This window comes from Chiloscyllium punctatum, chromosome X (genome assembly GCF_047496795.1).
Source record: "Chiloscyllium punctatum isolate Juve2018m chromosome X, sChiPun1.3, whole genome shotgun sequence".
Classification (NCBI taxonomy): domain Eukaryota; kingdom Metazoa; phylum Chordata; class Chondrichthyes; order Orectolobiformes; family Hemiscylliidae; genus Chiloscyllium; species Chiloscyllium punctatum.
Window position 1 is genome coordinate 11,237,006 of NC_092791.1, and position 19,097 is coordinate 11,256,102.

At 50.4% G+C, this 19,097-nt stretch overlaps 1 protein-coding gene across 1 annotated transcript in view; it reads right to left on the minus strand.

Moving 5' to 3' along the window:
- Positions 1-19,097, minus strand: part of LOC140471100 (activin receptor type-1-like) — a 201,895-nt gene that overhangs the window by 147,148 nt on the left and 35,650 nt on the right. Inside the window, exon 2 of the mRNA XM_072566980.1 lies at positions 7,895-8,051. Coding sequence (XP_072423081.1) covers positions 7,895-7,926 — 32 coding nt within the window. The 5' untranslated portion in view covers positions 7,927-8,051. The remainder of the gene's footprint in view (positions 1-7,894; positions 8,052-19,097) is intronic.

The window sequence follows — 19,097 nt, forward strand, 5'->3', positions numbered from 1 at the left end:
CACTATGGGACAATTTAGCATGGCCAATCCACCCTAACCTGCACATCCCTGGGCACTATGGGACAATTTAGCATGGCCAATCCACCCTAACCTGCACATCCCTGGGCACGATGGGACAATTTAGCATGGCCAATCCACCCTAACCTGCACATCCCTGGGCACTATGGGACAATTTAGCATGGCCAATCCACCCTAACCTGCACATCCCTGGGTACTATGGGACAATTTAGCACGGCCAATCCACCCTAACCTGCACATCCCTGGGTACTATGGGACAATTTAGCATGGCCAATCCACCCTAACCTTCACATCCCTGGGCACTATGGGACAAGTTAGCATGGCCAATCCACCCTAACCTTCACATCCCTGGGCACTATGGGACAATTTACATGGCCAATCCACCCTAACCTGCACATCCCTGGACACGATGGGACAATTTAGCACGGCCAATCCACCCTAACCTTCACATCCCTGGGCACTATGGGACAATTTAGCATGGCCAATCCACCCTAACCTGCACATCTTTGGACTGTGGGAGGAATCCGGAGCACCCGGATGAAACCAATGCAGACAGCCACCCGAGGCTGGAAGTGAACCCGTTTCCCTGGCGCTGTGAGGCAGCAGTGCTAACCACAGAGCCACCGTGTTTCCAGTTTTCCCTGAGAACCCGGAGAGTTTCCGGTTTTTCTGGAGCTGTCCTGATGGGTGAAGAGGTCATTGCGGTTTGCTAATGTGACTGCTTTTCCATGCCTTTACTGTGGCCCTGAGCGGTTTCAACCCGTCGGAAGCCTGTGCTGATGACAGGACCTGTGTCCCGATGGAACGCGAGCCTATCCTGGTCCGAGCTCAGTCACACCTTCTACAGGGACACTCTGAGGGCACGAGAGGCGAGACACTGTCAAAGATACCATCCAGCCCTCTGCCTCGGGAGGGGGGGGTTGGCCTCTGTATTGCACTGTCAATTGACTGCAATGTCTCCTCGCTGAAAACACATTTAAAATCCTCTCCAGTCCAACCCGCAGGTGAGGTCATCTGGAGGTGGATGGTTTGCTCCAATTCAAACAGGAAACAGATGCTTGGTGATTAAGAGAGAAGAGATACCATAATAACAGGAAGTGCTGGGGTAGGTCTTTGCATGCTATCACCAGCTGCTTCCCAGTCTATTGTTTGGGCTTTTCCCTGGGGTGGGGAAGTCCAGAACTCGAGGGGCATAGGTTTAGGGTGAGAGGGGAAGGATATAAACGGGACACAAGGGGGCAACTTTTTCATGCACAGGGTGGTGCGTGTGTGGAATGAGCTGCCAGAGGAAGTGGTGGAGGCTGGTACAATTACAGCGTTTAAAAGGCATCTGGGTGGGTATATGAATAGGAAGGGTTTAGAGGGTTATGGGCCGGGTGTTGGCAGGTGGGAGATCTGGTCGGCACGGACGGGTTGGGCTGAAGGGTCTGTTTCCGTGCTGGATGAGTCTCTGCCTGTATTTGGCCAACTGCTCCCTTTACCTCACCCAGTCGCCGGGATTTTTCGGAAGTTTTAAGAGAAGGAAACAGTGAGAGAGAAAAAGCGCGCCTTCTTTTTGAGAAAAAGAACTCCAAGATTCTTTTGGACAACCTTCAGAAATGTCGGAATACCAACGCTTGAAATGTCATAACAATTCAAGTGCCGGAAAGTGGGATTACTGCAGACAGGCCAATGCAGACTTTGAAGGCGGGGGGTGGGGGGGGGGGGGGAATGCTGAAGGACCTAAACCCTTACTGCCTGACTCTATCCATTCCTGTGGACCAGTGAGGTGGGCATTCAAATTCACTTCCCAGGAACTCCTTGGTGCTTATCCTGATATCCCAGAATTAAACAGCCAACACACAACAGCAATCGCAAACAGGGTCCTGTGACAGCCTTTAGCTCAATGCTCCACATGATCAGTGCACCCTTAGCATCGCACATTGACTCATATCGGCACAATTTGACGGTAGGATCTGATTTCGGACCATTCTTCTTGGCACAGCATGTTTCCTCCGGGTGCTCCGGTTTCCTGTCACGGTCCAAAGATGTGCAGGTCAGGGTGGATTGGCCGTGCTCAATTGCACATAGTGTTCAGGGATGTGTAGGTTAGGTGCATGAGTCAGGGAAAATGTAGGAGATTTGGTCACTCTTCTGAGGGTCGGTGTGGACTTAGTTGGGCCAAAGGGCCTGTTTCCATACTGTCGGGATTTTATGTAGGCCCAGACCAGGGAAGATGGCTGTTGCTTTCCTTAAAGGGCATTAGTGAACCAAATGGGTTCAATTGACAATGGATCCATGGTCATTTTAAGATGCCTGTTCCCAGGTTTTTCATTGAATTCGAATTCCACCATCTGCCATAACAGGACTCGAACCTAGGTCCCCAGCTGAGTTTCTGGATTAATAGATCTAGCGATAATACAACTAGGCCAATCCCTCCCCAACTGTTGGGATTCCAAATCCTTTAGGAAGTGACTGAATCTTCCCTCATGAACTGAGGCCCATTGTCACTCACCACAGTGTCTGGAATGCGAGAATGACTGAAGTGTGCATTTAGATATTCAACAATCTCTCTGGGAGTGATTGACATCCCCTGGTCTAACTCCCAGTCATCAGAATAGCAGTCAATGGTGAAAGCTTTCTCAGTTCCTATGAGAGTGAAGAAGTCTCTCTCAGCTTCATCCATGGTCCCTCTGGGGTGTCATAGATGGCTCTTTCCTTGTTTATCTTGGTTTGCCTTATAAACACTGCACTTGTGGAAGTGGCCTTTAGTCTCGTTAGTCAGGTTTGGTCAGGAGATCATCTCTCTTGCCTTCCTCAGACTAAATTCAGTTCCTTGACGGTTGCACGAACATACTTCAGCCTTTCTAATATCATCTCTTTTTGGGATAATGACCCTATTTCTGTTGTACAAGATGCCACTTCATCTCAGTTGGTCCACTATTCTCTCTTTGCAATAGCAGCGCCCTTGATAGTTTCAGACCATCCTTTCAGCGCCACTTCCTGTAGCACTTGGGGGAGTTACAGCTTGTTGAGTAGGTGCTTGGTTTGAGCAAGATGCTTGTCTTTAACAGTCAAGGTCTCGGATGACTTCCTTTGGCTGTACTTCTCACTGAGTCTGGAAGACCTCAGCCCTGTCTTCGTATTCCTGAACTTAGTCCATTCGGGATGGTCACTCTGCCAGCGAAAAGCACAGCAGCTCAGGGAGCATCCAAGGAGCAGGAAAATTGGATTAACCCACGCTCCATGGATTCTGCTCAGCGTTGTTTATTACCCAGATCTTCATTGTTCCCAGTGCACTGAGCTCTCAGCTTCATTTAATCCCGAGACGCTCCATTTCATCGCCTCTGGGAAAATGGCTCAAGGGGCAAGATGATTCAGGGAAACTGGCGTGTGGCACAAATTCACTCACTCGCTAATCTCCACACCCAACTGCATCGGGCTGGAGAGATACTTCTCATCGACCTGTTCTGGAGGTGGTGAGACTTGAGCTGGGGTCGCCGAGCCCAGAGGTAGGGACACTGCCACTGGCCTCTGTACTGGGGAGGCACAAGTGGCTCAGTGGTTAGCCCTGCTGCCTCACAGCGCGAGAGACCCGGCTTCAATCCCTGCCTCAGGCAACGGTCAGTGTGGCGTTCTCCCCTGTGTCTGTGCGGGTTTGCTCCGGTTTCCGCCCACAGTCCAAAGATCTGCAGGTTGGGGTGGATTAGCCATGCTAAATCGCCTCAGTGTGTTCAGGGATTATGCAGGCTCGGTGGGTTAGTCATGGGGAATGTGTGGAGGGGTGAGTCTGGGTGTGATGCTCTTTGGAGCTTCTGTGCACAGTCACTGGCCAGAATGGGCCTGTTTCTATATTGTAGGGATCGGATTGAATTGAATTGATTGTCCCGTGTACCGAGGCACAGTGAAAAGCTTTGTCTTGTGAGCAATACCGGCAGATCACAGAGTTAAGGAGCATCGATAAATAAATAATAGGGAAACCGAGGCAAAAACAAACACACAGGTACAGGTGAATGTTAAGAGTTTGGGAGTCGATTCAGTATTCTAACAACAGTAGGGTAGAAACTGTTTTGAAACCGGCTGGTGTGTGTGTCCAGGCTTCTGTACCTTCTCCCTGATGGTACAGGTTGTAGAAAAACATTGCCAGGGTGGGATGGATCTTTGAGAATGCTGGCAGCCTTTCCTTGACAGCGGGTCTGGTAGATGGATTCTATAGATGGGAGGTTGGCCTTTGTGATTGTCCGGGCCGAGTTCCCCACTCTCTGTAACCGTCTCCGATCTTGAATGGTACGGTTGCCATACCAGGTAGTGATACATCCAGACAGAATGCTCTTGATGGCGCACCTATAAAAGTTGGCAAGGGTATTCACCGTCATGCCAAATTTCCTCAGCTGCCTGAGGAAGAAGAGACATTGTTGGGCCTTTGTAACCAGTGCGTCCACATGAAGAGTCCAAGGAAACTTGTTGTGGGTGACCACTCCCAGGAGCTTGACACTCTCCACTCGTTCCACCTCTGTGCTGTTAATGTGTAGGGGGGGGGGCATGAGTAACATCCTGCTGAAAGTCAATAATGAGTTCCTTGGTTTTGCTGGCATTGAGAGCGAGGTTGTTCTCAGTGCCCCATTTTCCAGGTGCTCCACCTCCCGTCTGTAGTCTGTTTCATCACCATCTGAGATTTGACCGACTACGGTGGTGTCATCAGCGAACTTGTAAATGGCATTAGTCTGGTATTTGGTGACGCAGCCATGGGTATACAGTGAGTACAGTAGGGGGCTGAGTACGCACCACTGGGGGGCTCCAATGGGGAGTGTTAGTGAGAATGAAATATTGTCCCCAATCTTCACTGATTGTGGCCTGTGGGTCAGGAAACTGAGGATCCAGTTGCAGAGAGTGGGGCTTAGTCCGAGGTCACTAAGTTTAGTCATCGGCCTTGAGGGGATAATAGTGTGGAAGGCTGAACTGTAGTCAATGAGTCGGATTCTTATGTAGCTGTTCTTGGTGTTAAGATGTTCTAGGGAGGAGTGAAGGGCAAGTGATATGGCATCTGACGTGGATCTGTTGGTCTGATAGGTAAATTGGAGTGGGTCAAGAGTAGCGGGGAGGCTGGAGTTGATTAATGCCATGACCAGCCTTTCAAAGCACTTCCTGACCATCGAAGTTAGGGCCAATGTGCTGTAACCATTGAGAGATGCTGCATGAGCCTTCTTAGGCCCAGGGATGATGTTGGCCCTCTTGAAACAGGCAGGGACAGGGGCCTGCCTCAATGACAGGAGAAAGGAATTAAGCGACAGATTAACTGGGGTCAAAATGAATTCGTAAAGCAGGCTGGACAAGCCGATGGCCTGCTCGCGATACAGACCCTGAACTCTCAGATCGGTTGAAATCCAAGAATGGTGGCGATTTCATGGAGTTTCTTTGTTTATAAGGGCTGGAGACACAGTCAAGCTTCTATTGAATGTACAACAACGACATCTCTCTTCAACACTGCCAAAACGGAAAGGAGAATAAACAATGCAAAATACACGGCTGGTTGATCGAATCCTGAGGCTTTCGCATCAAGTGGTGTCGTGTTGGCGAAACCCTCGCCTCTTTTCATTTCCAGGAAACCAGAGAATCGAATGGAACCAGATGCTGCTGGAGGTCCCAGAGGTGCTGAGTCAACATCACATTGTCGCTGGTCTAGACATTGCACCCAGTCCTGTCGATTCTTCGCTGGAGCCCCAGTGGACAAAATAAAATAATGCAGAGTGTTTCTGTGACAACACAGAGCCTAACTTCAGGACAGAGGGCGGGCTAGTTTCTAGCCAGGAAACTGCCAGAGTCATATTGACGTTCCGAGTGCTTGAATGACACTCACCATGGTCATTGTTCGCAACGTAACTTCAGGAGCCAGCTTCAGACTCAGCCGGGAAGTCATCTGTTTCTCTGCCACCATCCATTTCTTCGGAACGGTTGCCCCCTTCGCCCTCTTCAGCCTTCTCTATTCCCAACCTCCCTTTTCTAGTGCCTAGAGGTGGCAAATGTAGCAGCTGGTGTAAGGTAACAGAACAGGGGCCTTTGAGAAGGTAATGAATAGGAGCAGGAGGAGGCCGTTCAGCCCCTCGAGCCCTCCTCCGCCATTCAATGCAAGCACGGCCGATCTCCTCTCGGCCTCGGCTTCACTTTCCTGCCCCCACTCCATCGTCCATGACTTTATTCAAAGTCTGTCCATCTCCCCCTTAAAGGTGCTCAATGAAACCAAGGAGATGGTTTCAAGCATGTCTTCTGCATCTGCTCATTGTGCCAGGTAAGGGTGCCATGCTCACTACGGCCAATGGCGGAATTCTGGATTGTGGGCACTTATCACGCTGGCAACCACTTTGCAAAGATCATTGAACCATAAGAGGTAGGCCGTTTGGCCCCTTGAGCCTGTTCCGCCATTCAACTGGCTGATCTGACATTCCTCCCGCTGACTTTCCTGCCCTTTTCCCCAGAACCTGAGATTCCCCATCTGATCAAGACTCTCCCTATCTCAGCCTTGAATATACACAAGGACTGTGCCCTCACAGCTCTCTGTGGCAAGGAGGTCCAAACCCTCTCAGAGAAGATATGCCTCCTCATCTCAGTCTTCAATTGGTGCCCCATTCTTCTGAGACTATGCCCTCTAGTCCGAGACTCTCCCACGAGGGGCAACGTCCTCTCAGTATTTACCCTGTCAAGCCCCTTAAGTATCCAATATCTTCCACTGAGATCACCTCTCATCCTTCTCAACTCCAGTGAGTAGAGTCCCAACCTGTTTAACCTTTCCTCATCCCTCCACACTAGGGATTATCCTAGTGAACCTTCTCTGAACTGCCTCCAATGAAATGATATCTTTCCTTAAATAAGGGACCAGAACTGCTCACAGTGTTCCAGATGTGGTCTCACCAGCACCTTGTACAGTTATAGTAAGACTTCCCTACTCTTATACTCCAACCCCCTTGGAATAAGGGCCAACATTCCCTGAGCCTTCCTGATTCCCTGCTGCATCTATCCAAACATCCAGGCATGGTGATTTATTTGATCGGTCTAATTGAGGTTTCCCTCCTTGTTTTCTAGGGGACTTCTCAAATGACCATTTTGTTTTTGGCCATGCACGTTGACGCATTTGATTTGATTCCTCTGAGGGAGATTGGTCTTTTGTTTACAGCTCTAAGGTCACACCTCCTGTGCCTCCCAAACCTCTTGACGGATTTTACCCGCTTTCCCTTCGTTCGTCGGGAATGCGACAATCATTTCAGGGAACTGCAGTCCAGAAACGTTTACGGGGAGCACGGGAAGGGGGTCGCTGTTTGTGCTTCAGGTCCGAACCCTTTAAAATGTGTCGTTCTCAACAAGCTCATGTATAACCCTGGCCTCTGGGGTGCTCTGGTTTCCTCCCACAGTCCAAAGTTAGAATCATAGAATTCCTACAGTGTGGAAACGAGCCATTCGGCCCAGAACATCAGCACCGACCCTCCGGGCAGTGACCCACCCAGACCCATTCCCTTATCACATTATCCTGTATTTACCTCTGATTAATGCACCTAACCTACACCTCCCTGAACACTATGGGCAATTTAGCATGGCCAATCCACCCTGACCTGCACATCTTTGGACTGTGGGAGGAAACCGGAGCACCCGGAGGAAACCCACGCAGCAGACACAGGGGAGAATGTGCAAACTCCACACAGTCAGTCACCCGAGGCTGGAATTGAACCGGGGTCCCTAGCGCTGTGAGGCAGCAGTGCTAACCACTGAGCCACTGTGCTGCCCCGTGCAGGTTAGGATTGGCTGTGCTTAAAATTGAAAAACAAACCCTCCCCAGTATTTTCCAGAATAGATGAGCACAGAAGAGAAATAGCCAACTGGAAATTCACACGCTGTCAGTTTCACTTGCCTGGGGGCCATCGGGAATGGCTTTGGAAGCATTGGCCGATCCAGCTGCTTCCTCCTGCTGCTGGCACTTTCCGGTGAGTGGCAGGATGGGCAATGGTTGCTGATCCCAGCGGGCTACATTCCTCTGACACTCCTCCTCCCTTCAGTGCGGTGCTGAGCTAATGCGACAGAGACAAAGAGCTACAATGAGACACAATATGACAGACTGAGGAGCTCATCACCTCGTTTCGCTTCCTCTCCATGGCAATGACTGCATCCTCTCGCTGTGCGCACATTGGCCGCTCCAGCCTCCTGACATCACAGCAGGGGCCCAAGCACTCAGACTCCTTTGGGGTATTCCGAGAAGAGACACAGTGCTATGTGAATGAACCCCTCCCACTTTTCTTTAGTTTGCTGGGCAACAGATTTTGCCCATAAACTGATGTCTTTCAGCAAGTGCGTGGCGGGAGCAATTTGCGTGTAGACAAGGCTGGAGGAAATTGCTGAGAAAGGAAGAGACTGTTTCCTCCCGCACCGATCAGGACAGCATCGCAAGAATGCCAACTCTCAGAGGGAACACCAATGTACACTGGAAAGAGTGCTGGTTGGTTGGCAAGTGAACTCAGGTTGGTCAAGATGTTTCCATGGGAACAGTTAACCCCATGGCTGTGGCCAACAAAGACAAGTCAACTCTGATTGGTCAAGTTGTTGCCATGCAGGATGCACCGTGGAGCTGTTGCTGTCCCCCACTCTTGTCTGGATAAAGTGGTTCCTAAGAACAATTCAAGGTGCGCTACCACCTTCAGGAGCAGGAGAGCGGTGCGATCAGGCCTCGATAAAATAAACTCAGACTTTAATGGGACAAAGGCAGCGCTGAGCCTGACTCAGCCAAAAGTGGAACTTGCCTTCTGTTGGATCGCTGCTTGGCTGGTGTTGCCTTCGCAGCCCATCCTGCCACCTTTACCCCTCCCCCGACAACATCGTACAGTTAAGCTAAGGCAGGAAGAGAGGTCAGACCTAGAGACATTCCTGATGGAATTTCAAAACAGCAGACAGGATGCTGATTCCAAATGCATTTAACCTTTTCGACAATCTGATATCAGATCAAAGGGGCTTTTTCAGAATTAATAGGAGTGTAGTTCACACACACACTCTCTCTCTCACGGACTCTCTCAATACACACAGACAGACACACATATTCACATACACACGCAAATAGATAAAACCTCTCGCACACACAAACACATAGAATCCCGACAGTGTGGAAACAGGCCCTTCGGTCCAACAAGCCCACACCTACCCTCCGAAGAGTAACCCACCCAGACCCATTCTCCTATCCTATTATGCTACATTTCCCCCTGACTAATGCACCTAACCTGCACTTCCCTGGACACTATGGGACAATTGAGCATGGCCAATCCATCCTAACCTGTACATCCCTGGGCACTATGGGACAATTGAGCATGGCCAATCCACCCTAACCTGTACATCCCTGGACACTATGGGACAATTTAGCATGGCTAATCCCAACTTACCCTGCACCATCCCTGGGCACTATGGGACAATTTAGCATGGCCAATCCACCCTAACCTGCACATCACTGGGCACTATGGGTCAATTTAGAATGGCCAATCCATCCTAACCTACACATCCCTGGGCACTATGGGACAATTTAGCATGGCCAATCCACCCTAACCTGCACATCCCTGGGCACTATGGGACAATTTAGCATGGCCAATCCATCCTAACCTGCACATCACTGGGCACTATGGGACAATTTAGCATGGCCAATCCATCTAACCTGCACATCACTGGCACTATGGGACAATTTAGCATGGCCAATCCATCCTAACCTGCACATCCCTGAACACTATGGGACAATTTAGCATGGCCCAATCCACCCTAACCTGCACATCCCTGGGCACTATGGGACAATTTAGCATGGCCAATCCACCCTAACCTGCACATCCCTGGGCACTATGGGACAATTTAGCACGGCAATCCCACCCTAACCTGCACATCCCCTGGGCACTATGGACAATTTAGCATGGCCAATCCACCCTAACCTGCACATCCCTGGGCACTATGGGACAATTTAGCATGGCCAATCCACCCTAACCTTCACATCCCTGGGCACTATGGGACAATTTAGCATGGCCAATCCACCCTAACCTACACATCCCTGGGCACTATGGGACAATTTAGCATGGCCAATCCACCCTAACCTGCACATCCCTGGGCACTATGGGACAATTTAGCATGGCCAATCCACCCTAACCTGCACATCCCTGGGCACTATGGGACAATTTAGCACGGCCAATCCCACCCTAACCTGCACATCCCTGGGCACTATGGGACAATTTAGCATGGCCAATCCACCCTAACCTGCACATCCCTGGGCACTATGGGACAATTTAGCATGCCATCCACCCTAACCTGCACATCCCTGGGCACTATGGGACAATTTAGCACGGCCAATCCCACCCTAACCTACACATCCCTGGGCACTATGGGACAATTTAGCATGGCCAATCCACCCTAACCTACACATCCCTGGGCACTATGGGACAATTTAGCATGGCCAATCCACCCTAACCTGCACATCCCTGGATTATGGGAGGTAGTTGTGGGTCCTTGGCACTATAAGGCAGCAGTTGTGCTGCACACAAACTCACACATTTTCTTTCACACACATTCACACACACACACACATACAGAGTCTCACACACAAACTCACACACATACACACACACACCCTCTCACACACAAACTCACACTCTCTCACCCATACACACAGACTCTCTCACACACTCACACTCACACACCCTCTCACACACACACATACTCTCTCTCTCTCTCTCACACACACACACCCTCTCACACACATACACACACACCGTCTCACACGCAAACTCACACACACATTCTCACATACTCTCTCACACACACACTCACACCCACATCCTTTCACACACAAACTCACATACACATACACACACACTCTCTCACACATACACATGCCCTGTCTCACATATACTTACACACACACCCTCACACACACATACACATACTCTCTCATACACACACACACTCACACACGCCTCTCACATACACACACTCACATCCACATACACACACTCTCTCTCACACACACAGACACATGCAGAGAGAAAGAAAACTCCATTTGCTGCTGTTCTTGATTGTTTGCGAACTGAATGGATCGCTCGGCCCCTTCGCCCCCCCCCCCCCCCCCCCCCCCCCCCCCACCTCCAATCAGCACCCAGACCATCCCCAACCATGCTGCACTCGCAAAATTCTCAACCACGTCTACAACTGGATTGGATTTTCTGACTGGCCAGCATCTGCTCAATAAGGATGGGTGCGTGAAGAATTACAGCCGATTTGGGGCCGTCGCTCGTGTTTGTATTTCCATGTCGTGGAAGCTACAGATACTAAGGTGCAGGGCCCTGTCCTTTGCAGACTTAAGACCCGACAATATCGGGCCATTCGGCCTATCGGGTCTGCTCCACCTTTTAATCATGGCCGATATGTTTCTCAACCCCATTCTCCTGCCTTCTCCCTGTAACCCCTGATCCCCTTACTAATCAAGGACCAATCTATTGGCATTATAAACGCACACAGTGACCTGGCCTCCACAGCTCTCTGCAGCAATGGGTCCCACAGATTCCCCACCCTCTGGCTGAAGAAATTCCTCCTCATCTCCGTTCTTAAGGGTCGTCCCTTCACTCTGAGGCTGTACCCTCGGATCCCAGTCTCTCCCCCTGTTGGAAACATCTTCTCCATGTCCACTCTGTCCAGGCCTCTCGGTATTCTGTAATCAGATTCCCCTCATCATTCCAAACCCCATCGAGTACAGACCCAGAGTCCTCAACCCCTCCTCATACGACAAGCCCCTCATCCCCAGGATCATTCTTGTACACCCCCTCCAAGGCCAGCACATCCTTCCTGAGATACAGGGCCCCAATACTGCTCACAATATTCCAAATATGGTCTGACAGGAGCCTTATACAGCCTCAGCAGTACGTCCCTGCTCTTGTATTCTAACCCTCTCACAATGAACGCTAACATTGCATTTGCCTTCCTAAATACCAACTGAACCTGCACATTAACCTGAAGAGAATCTAGAACTGGGACTCCCAAGTCCCTTTGTGCTTCAGATTTCTGAAACCTTTCCCTATTTTGAAAGTAGTCTCCATTGCTATTCTTCCCACCAAGTGCATAACCTCACCCTTTCCCACATTGTGTTCCATCTGCCACTTCTGTGCCCACGCCCCTAGCCTGTCCAAGTCCTTCTGCAGCCTCCCCACTTCCTCAACACTCCGTCCCTTCACCTAACCCTTGTGTCATCGGCAAACTGAGTAACAATGCCCTCAGGTTCCTTCACCCAGATCATTCATGTACAACATGAATAGCTGTGGTCCCAACACTGACCCTTGTGGAACCCCAATAGTCACCAGCTGCCATCCTGAGAAAGATCCCTTTATCGCCACACTTGGCCTTCAGCCCGTCAGCCAATCCTCTATCCATACCAGTACCTTGCCCCTCACACCATGGGCTCTAATCTTATTTCGCAGCATCCTATGCGGCCCTTTGTTAAAGGCCTTCTGGAAATCCATATAGAGCACGTGCACTAGTCCTCCTTTGTCCAACTTGCTCATTACTTCGTAAAGGAATTAAAGAAAGACAGAAAGAACATGGCCACACATCGCACCAGTTTCAACTCAACAAAATGAGTGTCAGCCATTCGCGGGGTTCATTTCTCGGGGCATTGCCCTGACCAATCGGAGTCAACCCCCTGAAGGGCATTGTAGGTGTGCCAACACCAAAATGGACTGTGCCAACTGTTCGAGAAGGCAGCTCATCAGCACCTTACCGAGGGCAACTAGGGGCTGGCCCTCATCCTGTGAGTGAATAGAGAAAAAAAACTTGTTTAAAATTGAAACAAAACTTGGCAGTGAATTGTCAGTCATCATTCTCGATGGTGCAGCCTCTGTGCAGACACCTCTACCAATCTGAGTCCATTTGCCAACCGATCAGCACTCTCCTCTCATATCATGGAGATATATAGCACAGAAACAGACCCTTTGCTCCAAATCATCCATACCTAACTCTAATTGAGTGCCATTTTACCAGCACTTGGCCCATATTCCCTCCAAACTCTTCCTGTTCATATACCCATCCAGATGCCTCTTAAATGTTGTAATTGTACCAGCCTCCACCACTTCCTCTGGCAGCTCATTCCACACACATACCACCCTCTGTGTGAAAAAGTTGCCCCTTAGGTCCCTTTTATATCTTTCCCCTCTCACCCTAAACCCATGCCCCTCTAGTTCTGGACCCCCATCCCAGAGAAATGACTTTGCCTATTTACCCTATCCATGCCCCTCATGATCTTACAAACCTCTATAAGGTCACCCCTCAGCCTCCGACGCTCCAGGGAAAACAGCCCCAGCCTGTTCAGCCTCTCCCTATAGCTCAAACCCTCCAACCCTGGCAACATCCTTGGAAATCTTTTCTGAACCCTCTCAAGTTATCTTCCCTTTGCTTTCATACTCCTTGCCGATTTTCCTGACAGTTACAAGATTGAAAGGCCAAATGTCTCAGGTTCTGTACTGCCAAATGACTGATATCTTGAGATAAATGATCATGTCCCTACAGTGCTGTTGAGAGCTGGCAGGCATGGTCATTTGGATATAAGGGTGTAACCAAGACAGAAAGAATTCCCCTTTCACCATTAGCCAGCTTCCTTTCATCTCCAAACAAAAGTCCCCAAAATGACTGCCGATACTGTAAATCAGAAACAAAAGCAGAAGTTGCTGGAAAAGCTCAGCAGGTCTGGCAGCGTCTGTGGAGAGAAATCCAGAGTTAACGTTTCAGGTCTGGTGCATGGCTCACCAGACCTGAAACGTTAACTCTGGATTTCTCTCCACAGACGCTGCCAGACCTGCTGAGCTTTTCCAGCAACTTCTGCTTTTGTTCCTTTCAGCTCAATGTCCTGGTCAGCACTAATCTCTCAGTAAACACGATCACAAACTCATTATTTCTATCACTGTACATCAGGAGCTTGCTGTGTGCAAATTCCCCCACCCCGAGCTGCATATCCTGACACAGAAAGGGTGACCGACTAAGGGCAGCACGGTGACTCAGCAGTTAGCACGGCTTTATTTTTCCCAGATCAGCACTGTCCCCATGACCTGTCCTACCTGCCAATCTCCCTTCCCACCTATCCTCTCCACCCTCCCCTCTGACCTATCACCTCCATCCCACCCCCATTCACCTCTTGTACTCTTTGCTACCTTCCCCCACCCTCCCCTCTGACCTATCGCCTCCATCCCCACCCCCATTCACCTATTGTACTCTTTGCTACCTTCCCCCACCCTCCCCTCTGACCTATCGCCTCCATCCCCACCCCCATTCACCTATTGTACTCTTTGCTACCTTCCCCCACCCTCCCCTCTGACCTATCACCTCCATCCCCACTCCCATTCACCTACTGTACTCTTTGCTACCTTCCCCCACCCTCCCCTCTGACCTATCGCCTCCATCCCCACCCCCATTCACCTATTGTACTCTTTGCTACCTTCCCCCACCCTCCCCTCTGACCTATCGCCTCCATCCCCACCCCCATTCACCTATTGTACTCTCCCCAGCCCCACCACCCCCCATGTATCTCTCCACCCTGGAGGCTTCCTGCCACTATTCCTGATGAAGGGCTTTTGCCTGAAACATTGATTCTCCTGCTCCTCGGATGCTGCCTGACCTGTTGTGCCTTTTCAGCACCACTCTAATCTAGACCCTCTGGTTTCCAGCATCTGCAGTCCACACTTTTGCCTAGTTAGCATTGCTGCCTCACAGCACCAGGAACCCAGGTTCGATTCTCACCTTAGGCAACAGCCTGTGTGCAGTTGACGCTTTCTCCGCAAGTCTCTGTGGGTTGGCTCCAGTTTCCTCCCACAGTCCAAACATGTGCAGGTTAGGGTGGATTGGCCATGCTAAATTGTCCCATAGTGCCCAGGGATGTGTAGGTTAGGGTGGATTGGCCATGCTAAATTTTCCCCCATAGTGTCCAGGATGTGCAGGTTAGGGTGGATTGTCCATGCTAAATTGTCCCATAGTGTCCCAGGGATGTGCAGGTTAGGGTGGATTGGCCATGCTAAATTGTCCCATAGTGCCCAGGGATGTGTAGGTTAGGGTGGATTGGCCATGCTAAATTGTCCGATAGTGTCCCAGGGATGTGCAGGTTAGGGTGGATTGACCATGCTAAATTACCCATAGTGCCCAGGGATGTGCAGGTTAGGGTGGATTGGCCGTGCTAAATTGTCCCATAGTGTCCCAGGGATGTGCAGGTTAGGGTGGATTGGTCATGCTAAATTGTCCCATAGTGCCCAGGGATGTGCAGGTTAGGGTGGATTGGTCATGCTAAATTGTCCCATAGTGTCCAGGGATGTGCAGGTTAGGGTGGATTGACCATGCTAAATTACCCATAGTGCCCAGGGATGTGCAGGTTAGGGTGGATTGGCCGTGCTAAATTGTCCCATAGTGCCCAGGGATGTGCAGGTTAGGGTGGATTGGCCGTGCTAAATTGTCCCATAGTGCCCAGGGATGTGCAGGTTAGGGTGGATTGGCCATGCTAAATTGTCCTATAGTGTCCAGGGATGTGCAGGTTAGGGTGGATTGGCCATGCTAAATTGTCCCATAGTGCCCAGGGATGTGCAGGTTTAAGTGGATTGGCCGTGCTAAATTGTCCCACAGTGCCCAGGGATGTGCAGGTTAGGGTGGATTGGCCATGCTAAATTGTCCCATAGTGCCCAGGGATGTGCAGGTTAAGGTGGATTGGCCATGCTAAATTGTCCCATAGTGCCCAGAGATGTGCAGGTTAAGGTGGATTGGCCATGCTAAATTGTCCCATAGTGCCCAGGGATGTGCAGGTTAAGGTGGATTGGCCGTGCTAAATTGTCCCATAGTGCCCAGGGATGTGCAGGTTAGGGTGGATTGGCCGTGCTAAATTGTCCCATAGTGCCCAGGGATGTGCAGGTTAGTTGCATGAGTCGGGGTAAATGTTGAGTAATAGGATCGGGGATTGGGTCGGGGTGGGTTAGTCTTCAGAGGGTCGGTATGGACCTGTTGGGGCAAAGAGCCTGTTTCCACACTGTCAGGATTTTACGACTCTCAGTAATCGCCGAACCGTTTAGGCCCTATCCAAATGCAGCTTCCCAGCACTTGCCAAGGGCACAGCTTCCTGGTAATCCGTGCTGACTGGGAGCGTGACTCTGGTCCAAGAATAAGACTCCTTGTGATTGATCACACTGTGCTATCTCAGTGCTGTTGATGGCACTGTGCTTTACTCTAGGCCCAAGCATAACATTCCCCTCAATTAGGCCCTCAGCTCTCAGCACACTAGATTTTATCAATCCATTGTTGTGTTTCAACTCGTGACATTTGGATGTCAGCCTTTCTTGTCAGAATTGGCTTTTATCTTTGAGCTTGTTTGTCTGCATTTTCCCCTTCCACCTCTCCCCGGCGCACCAAATCCTCTTTCGAGGGATCTGACACTGACTTCTCCATTCCTTGTAACTTCAGCATCATCTGTTCTGGTCAAAGTTAAAAATCCCACAACACCAGGTTATAGTCCAACAGGTTTATTTGGAAGCACACTAGCTTTCGGAGCGACGGTCCTTCGTCAGGTGGTTGTGGAGTATCACCTGATGAAGGAGCGACGCTCCGAAAGCTAGTGCTTCCAATTAAACCTGTTGGACTATAACCTGGTGTTGTGGGATTTTTAACTTTGTCCACCCCAGTCCAACACCGACAGCTCCAAGTCACGACTACAATCGACACCACTAACTGTTCTGGTCAGGTCTTGTGTGGTGTACAATGCCCAGTTCTTGGCACAGGGGGGATGCATTGGCCTTTGATGGGTACAGCACAGACTTACGCCAGTACTGAGGTGAAAGGGTCACATTATGAGGACGAATCGCGGAGATTTGCCTTGCAAGCGTTGAGGTTTAAGGGAGGACCATTGAATTGAACGACTGAAGAGATGTTCTTATTCAGCGATGTCTTAGCAACACGGCTGGAGAGCAGGTGAGGCCTGAGCCCAGAACTCCCGGCTCAGAGCCAGGGACACTACCACTGTGCCACAAACGCCCGCTTGACAGGATGCGACATGGTTTGTGAAGGGAAGCAACTTCCCTCTGGTCAAAGGCTCCTGAAAGTGGGAGGTGTGGAAGAGGGGGAGAGGGTACAGAAATTCTGAGCTCGGCTTAATAAGGGGTGGTTCCATTTTGTCCCAGAGTCAGGAATGGGGAGCTGGAACTTGACCCTGAGGATTGTTGAACCTGAAGATTGTTTGGAACTTGCAACTGTTGCTGTCAGACACGAGTGTTAAGGGTCTTGGAAGCATGGAGGAAGGGTAGAATTCAAGGTTGAGATAGACTGATTCTTGATCAGTTGGTTATCAAGGGTTATGGGCAGGAAAGTGGACGTGAGGAATGTGGGATTCACCGTGAGCCTATTGAATGGTGGAGCTGGCTTGAGGGGCCGAATGGCCTACTCATGTTCCTATTTCTTCTGGTCTGACAAGGCAAGATGCAGTTGAGCCACAAAGTAAGTGGCTTCCTCTGGCTCCGAAGATCTGGAAATAAAATAGGCCCGAGCCCATTGTGTTAGCTTACAAACACGCTGTTTGTTGCAAGAGACAACCACAAGGGAGCTGTGACTATCAATTCGGTAACAACAGAAGAGGAGGAAAACACCCCAGCGATGGAGAATGTAGGCCCAGAATTTGCCCGTTCCTCCCACACGGGTTTCTCCTGCCACACAACGGATTGAACTTCATTGGCTGCAGTGATTAACCTTTCCTGGGTCTTTGGATCCCACCTCCTGCTGATTCAACCCCAGCAGCGCCACCAGGAGCCATGGCCACCGCTGGTATTGCAGGAAGGGGCAGCCTTGTCAGGCAGGCGTCAATGTGGTTTCCTACTGAGCCATCTGTCTGCCTGTTTCCCTTATTTTTCTCTAATTTCTGGATGTGAAATTGCTTACTGTTCTGTAGTTGTTCACCTGGGACTTTGTGATAGAAGTCAGAAACGAAGGTTATGGCAGAGCAGAGGAGAAGGGTTGATGAAAACTCCCAGGGGCGGAGTGATTGTGAAGACAGAGCGATTGAGGAGGTAATCTTCAGTTCGGAGAAGCTGAGGAATAAACACTACCTTCCAGAATCTTTTAAACATGAGGTTCTGTGCAGTAGCATTGCACTCTGTTAAATGATCCCTTACATAGTTGATTGGGCACAGATTTGAGTGTGAACCCTTTACTTGACATCCCCTTCCCAAGTCACTGACTCTACACGTTATGTATATTATCCGAAACTTACCTTTGTCCCCACTGAGAGACATTCTTGTTTTCGTTGAGGGTGTCGCTGGCTCAATCAGCATTTATTGCGCCCTCCCTAATTGCCCAGAGGGCAGAGACACATGGCTGTGGGTCTGGAGTCACATGTAGGCCCAGACCAGGTAAGGGCTAAAGGGCATGAGTGAACCAGATGGGATTTTCGGGCAATGGATTCACAGTCAATTTTATTTCAGATTTAGTTTTGAATTTCAGATGCCACTGGGTGCCGTAGCGCGATTCGAACCTGGGTCCACTCAGCCATTACCTCCCTGTTTGGTCGCTGGAACGAGCCACCATCTTTGTGCCACCAGGTACAATGACACTGCCGTAACAGCCTGAAGGCCGAATCTTCCTCGCGGTCCATTCGCTTCCCTTTCTCCAGATAGGAAACGGCCCGGCTCACTCTGAGCCAGAAGCTCGTAGCGGGAATAGGCCCCATCGGGAGGGAAAAGATCCGCGCAGCCACGGGGGACGAAGGTGGGATGAGTTGAGAGCTGGCACAAGGATAACCGGCCCGAATAACCTCCTCCTGCGAGCGGCTTCGTGGCCGAGAGTGTAGTTTCGGAGGGTTGGCCTGGATTCTGAAGTCAAATCTCTGCAGAGGGACTCTAACCTCCCTCCAGCCAGAGTGTGGCCTACTGAGGTAGGGCTGGGATCTCCCACGATGTACTGGCATCATGGTCAGCACCGACATGGTGGGCCGAAGGGCCCTGTACTGTTTTTTTGTGTTCTAATAGGCCGTTCGGCTCATTGTACCTACACCCCATTAAACGAGCCTCGTTACCGAGAGTCAATCTCCTGCCATTCTCCCA